At 38.2% G+C, this 16,129-nt stretch overlaps 1 protein-coding gene across 1 annotated transcript in view; it reads right to left on the bottom strand.

Annotated features, from left to right (window-relative positions):
• The window catches only part of LOC131980217 (uncharacterized), a 175,057-nt gene that overhangs the window by 126,621 nt on the left and 32,307 nt on the right, over positions 1-16,129 (bottom strand). Inside the window, exon 2 of the mRNA XM_059344430.1 lies at positions 12,754-13,048. Coding sequence (XP_059200413.1) covers positions 12,754-13,048 — 295 coding nt within the window. The remainder of the gene's footprint in view (positions 1-12,753; positions 13,049-16,129) is intronic.

The following is a 16,129-nucleotide window of genomic DNA, read 5'->3' as shown; positions in this document are numbered from 1 at the left end:
TAGGGCCGGGACTCGATTAAAAAAATGTATCTAATTAGTTAAAGGCTTTTTAATTAATCGAAATTAATCGCATTTTAATCGCATATAAATATTTGACCTGAGAACAGTGAGAAGTCATTTTTTTCACATGGATTTTTAGTATACCATTGAATAATGACTGAATACATAAGCTTAAGCAACAAAAATATTGTTTATTTTTGTTCAAGTCCAACAGACCAGTGCAATTTTTGCTAGTACTTTGGTTTTTGAAGTAAAACACAATCTACGCTAGCTACCACACTAGCCGCTAGCTGCTATATGTTTAGCATTGAGGTGATACTTGAGGCTGGATGTGCTGCTATGGTGATATGTGAATTCCTTGTTGCCTAGCAACACAACCATGCTCTTATGGACGCTTCCATCCGTTGGTTTTTAGTAACTAAATGTCCCATCATCCACGGGGCCAACCAAAGGTCTCATCAGCTTCTTCCTTCATGTTCACTGTGGTTTGTTGTTGTCTCAACTCATCAACGCTAGTTGGTGCTCCAGTATAATCGGTCCGCCTGAAACTCATCCAGTGAGAAACGTTCCGCGGTGCAAAAATAAGTGTGATTAAAATGCGTCAATTTTTTTAACGCGTTAATTTTTGTGTAATTAATTAATCTTAATTTACGCGTTAAAGTCCCAGCCCAAGAAAATACACATGTTTATTTACAGGAATAACTTTATTTATATATGATATGTCAAGCTGAGAAAGCCAGTTGAAAGTTCAATCATAGGAGCTTTCACAGTGTACCATTTATGTTTCAAGACCATTTTTAAATTTGAATTTTCTTTCTACAATGAAAAGTATTATTAATTAAACTATGTTTAATTAACATGCAAGTAGACTGTTTTGTAGTTTTATTATTTAATATTTTTTCTGCTGTTTTTGTGTGTATAAATGGTATAAAAAAATGTCTTTTGTTTCTATTTTGGGTTCCTGGCAGCTTTATACTTTGTTAATTAAAATAAAAATGAAAAATCTGACTGATAGCCAAGTTTGTGTGGAGAAAAAGGAGCCATGCATGTGATGTAAGGACAGACTGGAAAATGTTAAACAGAGATAGAAACTAATGCATAGGAAGCTGACAAATTTGAACCAAAATCTCCTGGACTTCAGAGGTTTAAAAGGCAGATGACAAAGACCTCCGGCCACATTTGTTGAACTTCTCTAAACTAACCAGTTTAGGGGTGAATTATTTAAAATAATACCCTCTTTTCTGGCAAATTCAAGAGTTTTCCTGAAAGCAATTCGCCCTGCTTTTAAAAGGCAAGAGTGCTCCTCAAAGTAGAACCCATTTTCAAGGGGCAGAGCGGAGTTTAAATGGAGATTAGAGTACTTTTGGTACATACAAACTGTTTCCTACAGGCACTCTGCAGTCATGCTCTGAATTACAATCCCCAGCAGTTATTGTCACTCCAACATCTCCCTGAAATATGAGCGCAAAAAAACCCCATCTCTGCCCCTACCTCTTATTTCATTCCCATTCCAAGCACTCCCTGTCACACTGTACATGATCGTTCTTCAGTCGAGGAAATATTATCAGGTCAGTGTGGCTGTGACATGCACCCTGTCACAGCTTCTCAAGTGAAAATGAAAATGATTTCTCTCAAAAGTAGAAGATAATTTTATAATCCTCTATAATTTCTTATTAAACTGCAAAAAAAGGGTAATTTCTCGCATTTGTATGCCACGACACCCTAATCTCGCACAACAGCTTCTCTCTGCTTTCTAAGAATGACTCTGTTCTTGTGAATTCAGTCGATAAACTCTACTGTGGTTTTTGGGGGGTGAACATTATCTGATACAGTAGACAATGCCATACATCAATGCCAAACGGAAACAGGACAGTGTTTAAACAGGGTTTGTTATAATGTACCCTCAGATTTACTGTACATTTTCATGTTTTACAACCTGAGGGCTCCACAATCGACTTTTGATGGATGTGGTTTGTGGTTTTAAAAGCTTTAATACTGGTATTTTGTCCGTCAATATCTTGGTTTCTGGATGTTGCCATCTTGGTTAATTGCAACCAGCGCATGTGCAGCACAGATTGGGAACCAGACAAGGATGCAATGTTTTTAGCTAATGCTAGTGCTAGCTAGCTTAGTTAGCAAGAGACAGTCTTTATGTAAGAATGAACAGCAGATTCCTTAGTGTCTTTCAGTCTATCTGAACACTGAACAAGACATTGGGGTAGCGACCTGTTAATCACAAGGCAACCTACCCTGCTTTATCACCAATTTTACTCTAAATGGGACCATAATTTACCGAATTAGCGTCATGCTGTATTGAAAAAGACTTTAAACTAGATATTGAGGCGGAAAACTCATTAGAAAAATGTTCACTGAGCTAATAAATCAGGTTAAAAGTTGGATGATTTTCTCATAGACGTCTATGCAGTCAGACTTTTTTTGTAGCCAGTGGAGTCGCCCCCTACTGGCCATTAGAAAGAATGCATGTTTAATGCATTTTGGCACAAGCTTCACTTTTCAGCCCAGAGGTTGGTGCTTGATTGTTATTTGACCCACAAACACCTTTATATTTTATTTTATAACATGAATCCACCAATTCTGCAACAGTAAAAGCATTTCACAGTATAATGCATCCCAAACGGAGGGCTCTATTTTCCTGAAACAGCACAAACACGGGGTGCAAGTGCAGATGTGTGTGACAATAGAAGGCTTTTAACTAGCAATTGAGACCAAAAACTCATGAGAAAAATGTTCACTGAGCTTATAAATCAGGTTAAAAGTTCGGTGGTTTTCGAATAGACGTCTATGCAATCAGACATTTTTTCTTGGCAGCCAGTGAGTCGCCCCCTACTGGCCATTAGAAACAATGCAGGCTTAACACACTTTGGCACAAGTTTTAGTTTTCAGCCCAGAGGTTGGTGCTTGATTGACAGGTGTTTGCCCCACAAACCCCTTTATATTTTATTTTATACCGTGAACCCAGTAATTCTGCTACAGTAAAAGCATTTCAGAGTATAATGCATCCCAAATGGAGGGCTGTCTTTTCCTGAAACAGCACAAACATGGGTTGCAAGTGCAGATGGGTGTGACCAACTAATTCTCGGTTCGCATTGCAATATGTAAAAGAGGCTGGAAGTGTATGAATACATGATTGGTAGGCGGAATAGATTATTCGCAGGTGGAGTCACGGTAGTTTTCAGATTTGGCCAATCGCGTCAGCGCCACATCCTGCTTAAAAGCGGCTGACAGTTTCCTAATGAGCCGAGAGGAAAGTGCTCTTCTCTGGAAAGAGCAGATCCCAAAGCAGCAGAACGCCATATACACGACCGGAATGTGAATAGACAGCATCCCTAATAGGCACATTATGTCTTCTTTGAATGTAAAACAATACAAGCTGTATCTATTTGTAGTGTACTTTGCTCATGCTTTTTTATGCTCAAATGATTAAATATATTGTATTCAGTTGTATGTGTGTATAATACATTAACATGCACATTATCAGGCCACAGTACAGAGACAAAAACAATAGTCTGTTTAAGCCATTTAGATGATTACATAAGCAGGGAGCTCCCCATAATAATAATAACCACATTATTATTACAATAACCCAAACTGTTCGGCCCGTGCATAATTACAAGCTCCACATCTCCTAAATTAGACGCTGCAGATGGAGCGTATGCACAGTATCACTCCCGCTGCTGTATGATGTCTACAGGTATTTAATCAACAAAAGGGAAATACCTCATACATCCTCCAAGCAGCTGTGGTGACAGGATTATTAAAAATCACCCATTAATCTAACCCATTACAGACTCTGCCTGCATTGCATTTAAATTGTATTCCCATTTGCATTTGATTTTGGGGTTTTGGAGAGGTTTGCGTGTGCAAATCCATCCGCCAGCTCCAGCCATGAAATTTCCTCTGTCTGGTCTGAGCAGGCGGAAACAGAGATGCAATTTCATGCCAAAAGAGTAATAAAATTGAACAGCAGCGCCTGACCTGCCTGCTCCCAACAAAAAAGTGCATTTGAATACTCATATAAAACTTCTACAAAAAGCATATACTTTGTGATGTATAATTTACATGTGCTCGCAAAGCAAATTTACACTTCATTTTTTTGTGAAAGTTGGTTTAAGGCCGTATATCTGAATCTCTAACATTTAAATTAGACTTGAGACTCGTTGGACATTTTTTAGATTATTTCTTTGAGTGGTGTTGTGTGATAATTTCTATCTAATCCAGGGGTCTCAAACTCGTGGCCCGCGGGCCAATTGTGGCCCTCCTGACAATATTTTGTGGCCCTCACCTTGATATGAAAGTTTAATGTGAGTTTTATATGAATGGCACTTTACCGTGTTGTGTGTGGAAGGTCCCTTTGATTACTTTTTTTGGTAATTTTGTGTCTTTTTTGTTAATTTTGTGCCTATTTTAAAATAATTGTGTGTCTTTTTTAATAATTGTTATTAATAATTTTGTGTCTTATTTAATAATTTTGTGTCTTCTTTCAATAATTGTGTTTCTTTTTTAAAATGATTTTGTGTCTTTTTTAGTCATTTTGTGTCTTTTTTTGGTCATTTTGTGTCTTGTTCTAATAATTTTGTGTTTTTTTGGTCATTTTGTGTCTTCTTTTGGTCATTTTGTGCCTATTTTAAAATAATTGTGTGTCTTTTTTAATAATTGTTATTAATAATTGTGTGTCTTATTTAATAATTTTGTGTCTTTTTTCAATAATTGTGTTTCTTTTTTAAAATCATTTTGTGTCTTTTTTCAATAATTGTGTTTCTTTTTTTAAATAATTTTGTGTCCTTTTTAGTCATTTTGTGTCTTTTTTTGGTCATTTTGTTTCTTTTTCTAATAATTTTGTGTTTTTTTGGTCATTTTGTGTCTTCTTTTGGTCATTTTGTGCCTATTTTAAAATAATTGTGTGTCTTTTTTGATAATTGTTATTAATAATTTTATGTCTTTTTTCAATAATTGTGTTTCTTTTTTTAAATAATTTTGTGTCTTTTTTAAGTCTTTTTCTAATAGTTTTATGTTTTTTGGTCATTTTGTGTCTTCTTTTGGTCATTTTGTGTCTTCTTTTGTTAGTAATTTTGTGTTTTTTGGTCATTTAGTGTCTTTATTTGTGTGTAATTTTGTGTCTTTTTTTGATCATTTTGATACTGCCTCCAGCGGCCCCCAGGTAATTTGAGTTTGAGACCCCTGATCTAACCCATATCGAGTGTATTATTTACAGTAGATGGTGGTTGGAGAAGCAGGCAGGATGCATCACTGTTGATGGAGGCAGCAGCTAAACTCCTGTGTTCTGTGAGGTAAAATGACTGTTTTTGTCAATGAAGCCTGGTGGCTTTAAAGAGAGCAACAGCTTCAGTTCCCCATTGGAAAGGGCTGTCTGATAGCAAGGTAAAGCTGTGAAAGTATTCTAAATAAAGCATACACTTTACACTGATATGGATTTTTCTGGTGAATAAAATAGTCAGGCTGTGGTCAAGTTATTCCAATGAAAAGTCACCCACTGAAATTTGGTCTATTAAGATAGTATACAGACTTCAGATGGATTAAGGGGGTGTTGGGGGGGAAGTGGATGACACAAACTTTGACCCAGGACGCCAGGCTTCATGACTGCTGAAAACTTCTTTAGTCATGTTAAATGAATGGCTTGAATTTTAAGGTATTTTCTGACATTTTTAGAGACACTGTGAGCAAAATTCATTACCGTAACACGTTTTTTCATAGAAAAAAACAACGAAAGATTTTTTTTTGTTTTTTTTCCTTGGCAAGCACTTAAATATGCCCAAGGGTAGCTGGTATCACCAACATGTATTTGATCAAAATATACACATTATTCCTCATCATTACCGTAACATTTAACCATTTATTCTCATCAATTTTTATTCAGATTCTGTTCTTTATACATTGTTAAAAACCATTATGTTTGATTATATTCTGTTAAATTATACATTTCTAAACAAATGTATATTTATTTTTATAAAGTTTATTAAATATTTATTGTAAATAAGTGTGGGGAAACCATGACATTTTTATCTGGACGCATTACGGTAATGAATTTTTTAATCAAAAATATGTTTTAAAATATAGAAAATATTATTTCAACACAAAACAATGAATTGTGCCTCATTTTGGCTACATGGTTCATTCATATAAAAGTGAAATAAATTTAGTTTAATAAAGTATGTCCTTATAATCTTCACAGACAGAACTTAGTACCTCATATAACCCCTTTAAATTGGAACTATCCCTTTAATGGGAGGTAAAGCATGTGGCCTACATATGAAGAAACTACAGCGGTACGAATGTCCTTCACCTTGTGCCGCTTTTAGCTTGTAACTGCACTGAAGGCCCTTTAGAAACTATATCTAGGTGTAACACCCTGAAAAGGGCAGATCCTTGGATTCTGACTTGTGCTACATGGACACAAAGCTGTGTAGAAACTATACAGAGGGGAATATTTCACTTTCCTCGCTCTTGCACCTGCCTGCCACTTTGTAGCCAGATTTGTAACATCAGTATATGTTTGCACAGTTCTTCTCAGAGTGCTTTTGACTTTGCGAAAGTATTGGAGCCTTAAGGGAAACACATGGAGGATCAAATAGGCTCCTTATTAACAAATCATGTGGACATGCGTCACCGAGTTGTTCATTCATTAGACTTAGCGCAGGTTAAACTGTTTTTACTTAATTATATTTCAGTATATTAAGTGGAATAATTTGGAAATCGCTCGAGGCAAACCGCGTTGCTTGTTTTGAATACAATATCAAGTCAGTTTAAAAAAAAAAAGAAACTGTAAAAGACTACAGTATGAGGTGAATTGTGCTGAATACAAATCAGTGGAAATGTCAGCCCATTTCATTTTACAGATGAATTCTCACCTTGTGTGTAAAACTTCACCTTGAATATAAGCCGTGGTGCTGTTGATGGAAATGTACTGGATCCTATATTGGCAGAAATCTGTACGTGCTTGTGTTAATATCACAGAGTTTATCAATAGAAGTAGTTTAATAGTAGCCTAATCATTTAATGTCTGTTTACATGAGTGGTCATATCTCTTTATTATGTTTGTTTGCTGCATTAAAGCCCCCGAAAATGTCAAACCTTGAGTAATATTCAACAACTTTATGATTTCATGACTAAAAAGGCAACACCACAGTTGAAAAGATGTCTTTTTTATTTATTTATTGAGAATCTTTTAAAGATCTCAGCTAATCTACTCCATCAGGACACTGTGAGTTTGGTTTGATCACATTTGATTGATAGTGATCAAACGACCAGTCTCTATAAACAGATTTATGCATGCAAATGCAGAATCTGTAGGCAACGAGACACGATTTTGGGAAAGGAAGCCTGCTGGTTTCCATTTGTAGTCAGTTTATAGTCTGAGAGAGAGCAATGAGGCAGAACGCCTTGGCTGGATGTAATCTCTGATCCCACTGGCTATCGTTTGAAGACAATTTACATTTGTTTTACATTTTAACTGCATGTGTATAAAGAAATCTGTATGTAGAGATTAGCTAAAATGTCATCCGAAAACCACTAAAAACATCTCAATAAAGTTCAACAAGTCCTCCAAGCCGTACCATCACACAGTTTGTTCTCACCCCCAATTATGACCCGCAGGAGCATTTTATAAATTAGCACAACAGGCAGTCAACACTAGCCTGGGTATACCCATACTGCCTTGCGTGCTCGAATTTAATTTCGAACCTCCATCCAGTCTGGCAACCAGGGAGGTTTCTTAGCCCTGTTTTAGGGATCCAATCACAGAGCGGGGAGGGACGGCAAGGCGATGACGCGTACTACTCGGCACTTGGAAGCTTGTAATTTTCTTACGGATCCAACATGGCTGCTGCAGACGCGAAACTCTCTTTAGCTGTAGATGGTGTTTTAAATAGTTTAGAGCGAAAGTTGAAAGGCGAAAGGTCTCTCAGCAGCTCCGCTGTCCCCCGGCTGGTAGCGAGATCACCGGTAGCGGGGCTATTAGCGCCGCTAATCACCAGCGCTAGCGTGACGGGGGTGATGTCGCTACGAGCCGGGGGGCAGCTTGTTTATTGCCCATAAAATCAGTGGATGTGTGTGGCTGAATGACATGAGAAAGCGAGAACTGGAGAAGCAAAGCAGCAGCAACACTCTCTCACAGACACACACACAACAAACATCCATCTCTGTTGCTCTACTACGTCATCTGGTATAAATGATCTGATTGGCTAAGAGCTACCTACAGACGCTTTGATAGACATTCTAAGCGTCCAATAAACGGCTCTGGAGGATCGTAAACCACACCTCCTCTACGGAGAAATGAATGGTTGGTTGCCAGACTAGACCTCATTTGAGATTAGTCTGGTGTTAGCCAGGCTAAGTCAACACGTCCTCAAACCTAAACGGTAACCATTTAAAACACGTCGATAATGTTATGAAATAGTCACAGTTTGGGTAGATTTAGGCAACAAAACAAATTGTTTATGGTTAGGAGATGTACTACATGGCCAGGCTTTGCAAAAGATAGTTTAAAAACATCAATAAAATAAATCTAAAATAAATAACTTCCAAAACGTACAGCATTTGGCGTAAAGTTTGTCGTATATTTGGCGTAAAGCATGATGTACAGCATGATGTAGCAATGCATGGAAGTTAAGTTACATTACTTTAAATAACAATGTTTGTTCATTCATTCATTCATTCATTCATTTATTTATTTATTGGATCTCCATTAGCACCAGCACATTAGCATAGCTATTCTTCCTGGAGTCCAAACATTAAATCAAATTATCCATTCTCCGAGATCATCAACAAAACAAAAACAACAACAACAACAACAGTCAATACAGTCACAACACATATACAATCATAAACGCTGACAAACATGTATCAAAAGACATGATGCAACACTTGTACAGTAAAATTAAGAGTCCATACACAACATACAAACAGATACCAAAAAATAGATAAAAGATGAATAAAGGAAAAGATAAAGCGGTCTCACAGAATGTTTACTTTGGTATCACACAGGACACAAACACTGGTCTCCTAGGTGAATGTCCTGTGTTTGACCCTGCTGCCTGCCCAAAGCGGACCTTGTTGTTCTTTATACTCCGTGTCCTCACTTCCTCCTTTTCTTTTCAACTCCATAATGTCAACTACAACTTAGTGTAATTTACCAAGGGTAAATAAGGGGACGTTTTTTTGTCTGCTGGCAACACTGAAACTCCAGAAATATTGTCTGTTGTCTCCATAAAGTTAAAGACAATAACCAACTGTCATCAGATTGAATCTTGATCTCATCAAACTGATGAGAACAAAGAAACACAAAAATCTGTCAAATTAAAAAAAATAACTGTTCTGACTTTGGCAGAAAGTATTATGTTTATGTAGGATCTCATCCTTTATAGTGAGAAGCTGATAACAGAAAAAACAGTGTTTTGAATTTCAAACTGATCATGTAAATGTGTATTTTTATGTGCATTTATTAAGAAACAATTGAATAATTCAAAACTTTTGTTACAGAAAGAAGCACTCACGCAGAATGCTGCTTTGGCTGCGCGGCTATACGCAGCTCCAATGAAAACCAATAACTTTGGAGAACAATCAATCACAATACGGAGATTCTTTTCATCAGCTGCAGTAAGCTGTGCACAGTTGTACTGATATTGGATGCAGTATTCAGACTCCATCTTTACTTCTAAATAAACTTTGTGTTCTGAAAACCATCCATGCATGGAACCTGTTGAATTGTACTGAAGCTACAGAAGTGCAGGTCTTTCTGCCATACAACATCCAATTCCTGATTTATTTTGATGAAGGCTAAAAAGACTGTGTACAGAATGGTAATACAGTGTGAATGAAATCTCAGCAGGCAGTAATGTTATAGCAGTGCCGTGTTGTATAACTGTATAACAGCTGCAGCTGTCAAAAGCTCAAACTGAAAACATCCATGGCTACATTTATATGCTCATTGTATTTCAAATATTAGTTCATGTCACACTTGAAGTGCTTTTCATAATAGGTGTTTATATTACAGTTCATCTAATAGCCGTTTTAAATGCTTCCAACGCTGAGTCAATTATTGCCTTTATTTAGATGACAGTAATTGATACTTTTTTATATTATTCGATATTTCACATTCTTCTCGGTGACAGGGAAGTTTTTGTGCAGGCTACACAGACTACCATTTCAAAGCTGTTGAATAAAATACCTTCAGACAATTCACCCCTTTGAGATAGAAATAATAAAACATGCTGTCTCGCTGTGGTCAAGGGGGACATCCATCATTCTGGAGCCTGACAGCCGTGACTGACTGCTACTTTATTCTGATTAAACAGCAAACCAATAAAATGTTACAGCCGTAGTTTGTATACACAATGTGACTTCAATAACCCGCTCAATCAAGGGAAGTTGTTATCTCAGCTATTAAGATTATTTTTTATCTCTTTCGCTCTCATTACTCAATCACAGCGGAGATAGGACATGAAAGATGAGATGAAGAAATATATGCGACATGACAACGATTTTGGTCCGTCAGCTAAATGAGCAACCAGGAAACATCTCCAAATCCAGAGCTGTAATTATGTTACCTCATGCTCAGCTTTGCACAAAGCTTATCTGGTCAAACAATAATAGACGGTACCTCCATGTTGTCTTCTGGTCTAAAGATTAAACCTAATCATCTTTCTGTCATTACAAATGTAACTATTGGCTGCTGTCTGCATGGCAGATGGCGCTGCGATAGCAATTTATTCATGTTATGCAACATATTGGGCCTCGGTGGACAAAAGAGAATAAATTATTATGGTACATAAATATGCACCGCAATAAAACTTAATCTATTGTTATGGAATTGTAATTCATCATTTTCAAATAACCATTTTAAAAAATACATAAAATATTAATATTATTAATAACATTTTCACAATAGTGTCAGTGTCTACCCCTTTACCTTTTAGCCAATCACATGTGCCCTCAACCAAAGATGCTCTTTTAACCCTTTTCGACCAATGCAGACCTGGTTGTTTTGTTGGGCTGGTTCTGGTTCTGGTTCATTGGTTCAACTTGCAAACCTCAGAACCTGTTTGAACCTGAACCTGTTTGCTTTTCTACAGGCTCGAGAGCCACGTCATTATGTCACTGTATACGTCTGTATATGTCTCCACTCCTCGCAGTGGAGACATATACAGACGTATACAGTGACCACCCCTCGCAATAACAACAACGGCAGACAACATCGTCTCTCTACAAATGTTGCTCCTGACTTAGTGAGCCAACATTAGCATCCAAACATGACTGGTGCAACACATTTGTGCTGTTCGTCTTGATCTCCATGGAAAGAGATTACATTCTCATTTGTGCTGAACATAAGATGTTAATGCTGCAAGCTCACGCTAGCCCCGCTAACGCTAGGCCCGCTAACGCTAGCCCACTAACACTAGCCTGTATCAATCACATTGCAGTTAAACAAATAAAATAAAGTGAAGTGAAGTTGGTCTTGTTGGTTACGATAATCCCGCCCCCAGCACCTGGCATAAGTGGTTCGTGGTGACATTTTGTGATAACAAAATGACACTTTAAATGGTATACACTTACTGTCGACCAATGTCAGGAATGATGTATTACATTTTGTTTTGCTAACCTCACATATTTGAACAGCTAAATGCCATATTAAGCCTTTACAAAAATTACTTAGCTAGAACGGTCATTTAATGTGTTTAATTGATGTTAGCTTAACATTTTGACACGGTTTGGCTAACTTTAACATTGTCTGTGTTGCCAGGTGTTGAGCTAGAGACAGGTTTACTGATTTGTCCAATTAAAAAAAATGAAAAGGGTTTGGAAGCACAACTTTGCTAGGTTAGCCAATAAAGGAGCTTTCATTACAGCATCTTTTTTAATTTCTCCATGAGAGGAAACATCCGATACACTCAGCCATATATGTTTGAGGTAGAGGGGGCAGAGGCGTCGGGAAACACGACGCCCATGTTAACCAATCGAGCTGTTTAGACAGAAGGCTCTACTTTGCAGCTGGTCCATCTCTTGATCTGCAGCAATAGTTTCAGCGTCTCGTCTATTTTCTCCAATCAAGGAAACAATGGAGAGCCTCAGACTTATATGATTGAGCCTCAGTCAGACCCAGACACAGATAAGGAGTCTGTAAAAACGTTCTTGGCAGTGAAGTTAGCATCTTTCATTTGTTTATGTTGTTCGCTAGCTTGTTAGCTCTTAAGTGGCAGTGGCTAACACAGCGCTAGTTATTGTGAAACAAACAATAATATCTGCTACAATATCACACTACCTGTTGTCATAACATGATTTTATACGTCTGAAACGTAGCTTGCATCATACCAACACATAGCTACACCTGGCTTCTCCTTGAATAGCCCTCGTTTTGCTGTAGCGTTATGCTAACGTTGTGGATAGCCACATTCGGCAAGTTGAAGGGATTGTTCCCTTATGAATCCTTTATCTCTACTCATTAGTACATTGCAGTTCAAAGGCAGAAATGCTCAGTCAGGGCACTGGCTGAATATTTTGTTCATGATGTCTCTTTGAAGAATTCCAAAAACACCAGATGGACATTTTAACAAGGTTAAAAACTCAATTTTCATTGGATGTGTGCCTTAAATTCTGTGTTAATTCATTAAATGTATTTGGTTATTTAGATATTATACTGTCTATTCAAATTATTAATCATTGCATAATGTTGGATCTATTTATTCTAACAGTGAATACTTTGACAGATACTCCAGTTACCTATATTTGCCATCTCAGGCACCATGGCGATGTAGGGGCCTTCGTCAAAGATCGGCGGGTTGTCGTTGATGTCCTGCACCCGGATGATGAACTGTGACGACGGCTCCAGGGCACGGTCCGTCTGCCTGTCGGTCGCCGTGGCGATCAGACGGTACTCGTCCTTCTCCTCGCGGTCCAGCGGCTTGGTGACGTGGATGTTACCGGTCTTTTCGTCAATCACAAAGACCGAGCCGGCCCCCTCGCCTCGCAGGACGTACTTGGTGCGTCCATCGTTCCTGTCCATGTCGGTGTGGAGCTGGATGAAGAGAAGAAGAAGGAAAGCACGAGGAAAGAGAGGCAAGGAGGGAAAACAGAAAGATGTGAGAGGTAAGGACAGACAAGGAGAGAAAGGGGGAGGAAGAAAGACAAAAGTAAACACCGGTTAAAAATTAAGTTTGTTTTTTCGAGACAGGCATTGAAGACAAAACAAGCAGATTATCCTCTGCATGCCTCCAGGATATAATGAATTTAAACAGAGGCAGACAAAAGAAGAACACACAATACCTCCTTCAAACACACACACACACACACTTTTCTGCCATTGTACTGTGTCATCTCTCTATTCCTGCAGTATGAGCAGTTATGAACTAGGATCTCCTTGATCTCCAATGATATCCAGAACACATACTCTCCTGCTCACTCTTAAAGCCTCCATTCACTTCCCAGCAGCTGTGGACGCCAAGAGCTTACTAGTCTGCGCACATGCAACCCTGACTTTTTAATGAAAGCACCAAATCAAAGGAATAATGAACAGTAGGCCAATCAATTATTCCCTAACTAATAGGTGTGTATGAGGTAGAGTAGAGGGCTGAATGGGAGGGGGACATGCTGTATCGATCACAGCCTTGTGTAGAGCCTTATTGGATCAGCGCCTGGCGGGATGGCGGAGCAGCGGAGCGCCCGGCGTCCTCTCATGCAGGGAGAGGTAATATCGGGGAAGGCTCCACACTGTCCTCCGTCCCCGACGAGAGAGACACGCCAGCGGGATGCGCCCAGCACATCAAGATTCAATCTCATTACCCCGCACCTACGTGGATCGAATAGCAACTGTGTCAGGGAGGAGAAAAAAAAGGAGTGCTAAATTAGCCGCCGCTTGCAAGAAAGTGTGACATTGTGACTTTAGATGGAGAGGAGAGCGGAGAGCCGGCTGGGGAGGGGATGGGTGGGTTAGCTCAGGAGAGCATTGTTGCATGGCAACAGCTAAGCACATTTGCTAAATGAAATGAGAATGGATACTGTGAATCGAAATGTTCATTTACTTTGAGGATCGGCATGTTTCAAGGGGGGGGATAGCACGGATACGCCAGCTTCCCGGGGGGTAAACGATGAGTACGGATGTTGACAAGGTTGTTTATGGCTAAGAAAGCAATCAGAAGTTCAGACCGTCTGAAAGTTGAACACTAAATCTGTGTGAACAATTTGGCGCCAAGTCGAAAGTTAAACAACACTTCACCTTCAAAAGATCCCTTTATTTAAATGACAATGCAAATTGGAAATTCTGAAAGCACTTTAGCCAGCAGAAAGGGTGTTGTGTGAGAGCAGTATGCACTTAGGAGACTAGAAATAGACCTGATGCTGTTCTGAAGTCTGTTCTCCATATCCACTCCATAGCTATGCATCCTGTAATGTCACTGATGGAGGTTATCTTTAACTAGCTTGAGTATGTTCATGCTAAATCTGTTTCTAGACTTTCCCAAGGAACTAAAGTGATTATGTGTTAAAGGGAAGCATATCTATGCTCCCAGGGTCCTTTGTTCCCAAGCTCAATATCCTCTAAAGCAGGGGTCTCAAACTCAAATTAGCTGGGGGTCGCTGGAGGCAGTATGAAAATGACCAAAAAAAGACACAAAATGACAGATTTTTTTTTTTTAATTAATTAAAAAAAAAATACACAAAATGACCAAAAAAGACACAAAATTACCAAAAAAATACACAGAATTACCAAAAACGACATAAATTATTTTTTTTAAAAGACACTAAATGACCCAAAAAAGACACAAAATGAACAAAAAGACACAAAATGACAGAAAAAACTAAATTACTTAAAAAAGAAACAAAATGACCAAGAAAATACACAGAATTACCAAAAAAGACACAAAATCATTAAAACAAGACACACAATTATGAAAAAAAGACACAAAATTATTTTTAAAAAGACACAAAATTACCAAAAAAAGACACAAAATTACCAAAAAAGTAATTAAAAGGACCTTCCACACACAACACGGTAAAGTGCCATTCATATAAAACTCAAATTAAACTTTCATATCAAGGTGGGGGCCACAAAATATCGTCACGAGGGCCACTATTGGCCTGCGGGCCAGGAGTTTGAGACCCCTGCTCTAAACCCTCTGAAAACATATTAATGTGCCCTCTAGAGTGCCTCGAAAATTAAGAAGATATATTGCAGTGCCATATAGGCTGGCCTACATGCTAAAAAAACGTTCTCCATACAGTTGGTGCCCTTTTTATTTTGCTCGCCCCTAGAGAGCCTGAGTCCGCCACTGGCTGGCAGGTTTCAAAAGCATGTTTCCTTTTAAAATATTATCAAATTACACCATTTATCACAGACAGAAACTGTAAAAAGAGCCATTATCATCAGATGGTCTTTGATCTGATCATGTGAAAATAAAATGTTTTGATAGATAAAGCCACCAGACAAAAGCTTAAAATAGTGATATTTCTTCTGTCTCATTTAAATTGTTGCCAAAAATAGACAGTTTGCTCTAACCAGATCCTGTGAGAGAAAAAAAAAAGAAGCTATTTCTGCGCTCTTCAGTGCAATTGACTTGGCAAAGACCAACAGTGATAAAAATTCTGTGAATATCCGACTGAACAGCAGGCCACTTACACAGAACTGAGAGGAGAGGACAAGAGAGGTTGTAAAAATGTAAATAGTTCAGCATGTCAAACCTTCTTTAAAATATTGGTTAACACATATTCATTTTATTCCAGTTCCAATTTTTTGAAAATTATATATTTTAAATATTCATCCAGTGGGTTTTTGTGGATGATTTATGGCATTATAACTGTGAAATTCTGCATAAAAGGTATTTTTGAATTCCGCTTTTATGCTACTTGTTTCCATAGAAGTGCAGGACTTATATACTGCAGTGACAAATGTGGCAGGAGCGAAACACGCCCTGAAACTACTTGGGGTTTAGAGGATTAACATGACATATTATGGAGACCTTTGAAACGCTTTTGTGTTCTCAGCAATGTTTATCTGGAGGTTAAATATTCTCCTCCCCGGGTCAATGTGTTGAAATCAGCCACAGCTTATAGCCTACTGATATACTCCTCAATACGCCCTCAAATTTGCTGGCGAGACAGTTTT

The sequence above is a fragment of the Centropristis striata genome, chromosome 11 (assembly GCF_030273125.1).
Source record: "Centropristis striata isolate RG_2023a ecotype Rhode Island chromosome 11, C.striata_1.0, whole genome shotgun sequence".
Classification (NCBI taxonomy): Eukaryota; Metazoa; Chordata; class Actinopteri; order Perciformes; family Serranidae; genus Centropristis; species Centropristis striata.
Note: the sequence above shows the minus strand (reverse complement) of the source record. Positions and strands in the feature narration are given on the sequence as shown.